The sequence below is a fragment of the Calidris pugnax genome, unplaced genomic scaffold (genome assembly GCF_001431845.1).
Source record: "Calidris pugnax isolate Ruff unplaced genomic scaffold, ASM143184v1 scaffold540, whole genome shotgun sequence".
Lineage (NCBI taxonomy): Eukaryota > Metazoa > Chordata > Aves > Charadriiformes > Scolopacidae > Calidris > Calidris pugnax.
Genome location: NW_015091579.1, coordinates 89754 through 95049, shown reverse-complemented (window position 1 = coordinate 95049; position 5296 = coordinate 89754). Strand labels below are relative to the sequence as shown.

The 5296-nt window shown below is 53.2% G+C and overlaps 1 protein-coding gene across 4 annotated transcripts in view; it reads right to left on the bottom strand.

The window, feature by feature from the left end:
• VPS45 (vacuolar protein sorting 45 homolog (S. cerevisiae)) overlaps positions 1–5296 on the bottom strand; it is a 41108-nt gene that overhangs the window by 2168 nt on the left and 33644 nt on the right. For 3 of the 4 annotated variants that reach the window (XM_014961787.1, XM_014961783.1, XM_014961786.1), the window contains exon 15: positions 257–724. The exons of the other annotated variant lie outside the window; for it this stretch is intronic. In XM_014961787.1, coding sequence (XP_014817273.1) covers positions 637–724 — 88 coding nt within the window. In that variant the 3' untranslated portion in view covers positions 257–636. Of the gene's footprint in view, positions 1–256; positions 725–5296 lie in introns of those variants that run through there. 4 annotated transcript variants of the gene reach the window in all.

The window sequence follows — 5296 nt, the reverse complement described above, 5'->3', positions numbered from 1 at the left end:
CCGCCCCCCCCCCCCCCCCCCAAAGTGATCATTTCCTTGTTTCTTCCCCAATCCGACACTTTTTGTCACTGCTGGAGTTGTTTTTATTGTGAAAAACAAATCACGACGCTTTCCCAGTTGATAACCTGGGAGCAAAAAACACGGGCAGGGAGTCCCGTGTTTGTTTTTTAAGGTAAACAAGTTAATAAAGGAGATTAAGGATGTAATTACACCCCAGCGGCGTTTCCGAATTAGGAATTATTTAAGGGACAAGAGGTTCAGTCGAAACGGATTATTTAATAGGACTCAAAATATACAGACAACTGAGCAAAGGGCTTCTGCTGCCCCATTTCCCTTCACCTTCCACCCTAAAGTCTGGGCCACGATCGTTAGGTGTTCGTTAGGGGAATTATAACCCCACGTTTGGACAAACCAGGTAATTAGGGGGCTTTTCCAGGGCTCAGGACCCCGGTGTCTCCGCAGCCACCTCATTCCTGGGCTCTTCCACAGCTTCCAATTCCAGCTCCGAGGCCGTGTCCCGTTCAGAGCTGGGGTTTGTGAGAAGAAGCTGAGGATTTGGGGCCGTGGAATGTCCTGTTCTGCCCCAAAACAGCTGGTGGGAAGCTCCAGATGGGCAAGATGGGGTTCCTCAGGGATTCACCGTCGGCTGCTCGACCTCGGCGCCGTTTGGGAGCTCTCGGTGCTTCGGCCACGGAAACCTGAAGTTGTCACTTCCTCCAGGAAGCTGCCAGGAAAAATCCAGGTTAGCAGAGCCAAGGGCTGACTTCTCCCCACCCCGGGGGACAGACAATACCCAGGAGGCCTCTCTGAACACCACCAAGAAGTTCTCCACAACCTCAGAGCTCTGTTTTCTCCCCCTGGTGTCACCGAGATGGGGGGACAGCCCCAAAAAGGAGAGGATTTGCCCACAGCAGCGTGTGATCTGACCAAAATCCCACCCAAAGCAGGGATCCCAATCCCAAGGGTGATGCTCCTTCCCCTCATCAGGCTCCCCTCCATCCCAGCAGCTCCCTCCCCAAGGAGGAGGTGGCAGGGAGCGAGGTCCCTGAAGGGAGAGGTGAGGTCTCCAGTCTCTCCTGGAGAAGGAGAAGGCTCCCAGGGCCAGCTCCTCACGGGCTCAGCTCCGTGTCTGGTCACAAAGCCAGGAAGACCAGGGGCTCAGGGTTGTTTTTCTGCTCCCTCTCCTTTTTCCTGTGCGGATGATAAGGCAGGAAGAGACAGGGTGGAACCCTCCTGCTGGGGCATCCTGGACATTTCACAGCCAGGACTCCCTCCAGCCACCCGGGTCAGAGGTTCTCCACAACCTCAGAGCTCTGTTTTCTCCCCCTGGTGTCACCGAGATGGGGGGACAGCCCCAAAAAGGAGAGGATTTGCCCACAGCAGCGTGTGATCTGACCAAAATCCCACCCAAAGCAGGGATCCCAATCCCAAGGGTGATGCTCCTTCCCCTCATCAGGCTCCCCTCCATCCCAGCAGCTCCCTCCCCAAGGAGGAGGTGGCAGGGAGCGAGGTCCCTGAAGGGAGAGGTGAGGTCTCCAGTCTCTCCTGGAGAAGGAGAAGGCTCCCAGGGCCAGCTCCTCACGGGCTCAGCTCCGTGTCTGGTCACAAAGCCAGGAAGACCAGGGGCTCAGGGTTGTTTTTCTGCTCCCTCTCCTTTTTCCTGTGCGGATGATAAGGCAGGAAGAGACAGGGTGGAACCCTCCTGCTGGGGCATCCTGGACATTTCACAGCCAGGACTCCCTCCAGCCACCCAGCTCCTCGGCCTCACACCCACAGGAGGACCCCCAGGACTCCCTCCAGCCACCCGGGTCAGCCAGCTCCTCGGCCTCACACCCACAGGAGGACTCTCCTGGGGGTGTTGGTGGACAGTCGGCTGAAGATGAGCCAGCAGTGTGCCCAGGTGGCCAAGGTGGCCACCAGCATCCTGGCCTGTATCAGGAGCAGTGTGGGGAGTAGGGCCCCAGAGGTGATTGTCCCCCTGGACTGGGCACTGGTGAGGCCTCACCTCAAGTGCTGTGTCCAGTTTTGGGCCCCCCACCATAAAAAAGACATTGAGGGGCTGGAGCTGAGGGGAGACCTTCTTGCTCTCTCCAACTCCCTGAAAGGAGGGTGTAGAGAGGTGGGGGTCGGGCTCTGCTCTCAAGTCCCAGGCGACAGGACAAGAGGAAATGGCCTCAAGTTGCCCCAGGGGAGGTTCAGGCTGGAGATTAGGAACAATTTTTTTCCCTGAAAGGGTTCTCAGCCCTTGGAATGGGCTGCCCAGGGAGAGGGTTGAGGCCCCATCCCTGGAGGTGTTCAAAAGCCGGGTTGATGTGGTGCTGGGAGGGATGGTTTAGTGATGATGCTCCTTGTTTGTTGTGGGGGTGTCTATTTTTGTCAGTTGGGTTGACGGTTGGACAAGATGATCTTGAAGGTCCCTTCCAACCTAGAAGATTCTGTGATGCTGTGACCCTCCCTCCCATCTGAAGGACGGGGAACCGCCGGAGAAGGAACCTGTTATCCAACCTAGAAGATCCTGTGATTCTGTGACCCTCCCTCCCAGGTGAAGGATGGGGAACCACCGGAGAGGGAACTTGTTACGACTCCCAAGGAGATTCCCTGCCCCTAATCCCAACCCTCTGAGCTCTCCCTTTCACCTTTCACGAGTGTTTTTTCTCTCCCAGCTCTTGGTTGTAGACCCCATCGCGTTCCTCACCCTCTCCCTGGGTGATATCAGGGAAGAGGCTGAGGAACAGGTGAAATACATGGATTTATCTGATGGAGGTAGAGGAGAGAAGCCAAAAAAACCTCTGGTTTTTACCTTGTAAAACCCCTGGGAGTGATTTCCAAGCTCCCCAGCAGAGCCTGCCAGTGGCTGCAGCCTGATTTTATCGATAGGGAATGGCTCCTATTGAACCATTCACGTCAGGATATGAGCTTTTTTATCATCCCCCCCCTTTTTGCCATCTCTACAGAGAGAAATCCATAAAGATCAACAGGGGACACATTCCCCTTGACACGGAAACTTCAAAGAGTTTCCTCTCCTCCTCTGGATGCTTCAGGATCTGTTTTTCATCCCGATGCTTATTATTTCCTCCCCCCCAACACATTTTAAAGCATCTACTGGACAACGCAGATGGTCTCTTAAACAGATAAACTGTAAATATACTCCTCTAACAACATAACCAGCTCTGGGGGGTTGTTTGTCTCCCCCCCCCTTGGAAAAAAAAGGGGAATGGATATCCCTTAAGCCACCTTCCCCCCGTTTTAAACACAGATGTTGAGCGTAATTTCAGCTGGGCTGGTAAGAACAATGAAAGCAGGGGATTAATGCGCTTACACGGGCCGCCCGGCGCATTAATATCCCAATCTCCTTGTTTATTGTGATATATCAACCCTAATCCGGCCAGAAATAAGCCCGGGTTCATTAAAGGAAAGCCAGTGGATTACCAGAGGAGTTAGGATGATAAAATCTGGTGTTTCCTCCCGTCAGGAATAGCTGGGATCGGGGTTAACACTCGTGGAGGGGGAAATTCCACATTTCTCAGGTGTTCCTGACCCCGTGTGCTCCTTCCTCTGCTCCTCCTCGGCCTGCAGGAGCTGAGCAGAGCCTTAAAAAGGGCTCCACTGACCCCAAACTTATAATTTTTAATCTTATTATTACCAATGTGGCCTCTCATCCCTTAGGAAATCTTACTCAAGCCACTCGGGGAAGGCAAATCACTTGGGGTTTCAGGATGGGACCCTCCATCATCCCTACCCCGGAATTCCCTGGGTGAACTTTGGAATAGTCAGCCCTTAAAAAGCAATGTTATTTTTTTTTTTTAGCTTTTCCTCTTTTTTTTCCCCTCACTTCCATTCTTTGAAATGCAAATTTTGAGCCAGCATCCTCGTTTTTCTGTAAATAATTCAGAGGCTGCACCAAAGCGAGGTGGAAGCCCCCAGTAACGTTCCTCCCTCCCAGCACAAATCCAAGATCTGGCTCCAAATCCCAAACTCCCTAAAGCTGGACTGAGAGACCATTCCCACTTGGAGACAAAGGAGGGAGTTGCCCAAAGAGGCCACCAGAAGAGCTGGGATGGCAACCTAAAGCCCAAACCCCCCCTCCTGCTCACCAGACGAGGAGGTACAGGGGGTGCCAGGCTGAATATGATGATATTTTATTCAACTTTGTTCTTTTTATCAGTCAAAAAGCAGCTTCTCCGTCCGCGGGTCTCTTTTTATTGCTATTTCTAGGCCTGGCTAAAGGAGGATTTAGTTCAAAGGCCACTTTGTGAAGCAGAAGGTTGAGGAAGCTGGGTAATTTGGGCAGGAATCAGTCGATATGTGGGCTAATACAGACTTGCCTTTGTAACCCACTTCAGAAAAGCAATTTACTGCTGGGCTCAGCCCCTTTTCCAATCGCCTGGCGCTAAAGCACGGGGCAAATTTCGATGAATTTGGAGGGTTTGGGCATTTTTTTCCACCATAGGAGCCACTGGATTTCCTTTGTGCTTCTGGTGCAGGCAGCTCTGGAGCCTGACAAGCCCTCCCAGGCGTGAAAAGGAAGGGCAAAAGTGCAAGGATTTTATAAATATCCCTCTCTGGGCTCCGAGGCAGCGGCAGAGCACGTATATGGGCTGGAAACCAAAGTGATTTTTAGCCTCCTCGCTGCCCCAGAGCCCACCTGTCAGTAAGTGGGATCAATGAAGTGCTGGACAGCTGTATTTCTGACTTCCAACCCCAGGGATGGTAATAAAGTGTGTTTCCTTCACCCCAGGAGGCTGCTCAGGCACCCAAAGCTCTTAATCACCTCTGGAAATTTCCTCCCAGCGTTAATTTTTCCTTCCAGTTGGGGGACTGGACTTCCTTTGCGTTTCCACAGGGTGGAAACTCATGAGGAAACTCATCCCACCCCAGCTCGGAGCAGGGAGCTCCCTCAAAGCTGGGAGCAGCTGATGGAAAACGCTTGGGACTCTCCCAGGATTGATATTTCACGGCCTTTTCTGGTGCAACACATGGGAGAGAAGGGGGGGTCGCCTCTCACATTCCTATCATGCCATCCACAGCCCCACCTCGAGGGCTGGGGCCAGTTTTGGGCCCCTCGTGACAAAAAAAAAAGCCATTGAGGGGCTGGAGATGGTCCAGAGAAGGGCAACGGAGCTGGAGAGGGGGCTGGAGACCAAGGAGAAGGGACTGAAGACCAAGGAGAAGGGTCTGGAGCCCAAGGAGAAGGGTCTGGAGAACTTCTGAGGAGCATCTGAGGGAGCTGGGGGGGTTGAGCCTGGAGAAAAGGAGACTAAGGGGAGACCTTCTGGCTCTCTCCAACCCCCGTTGG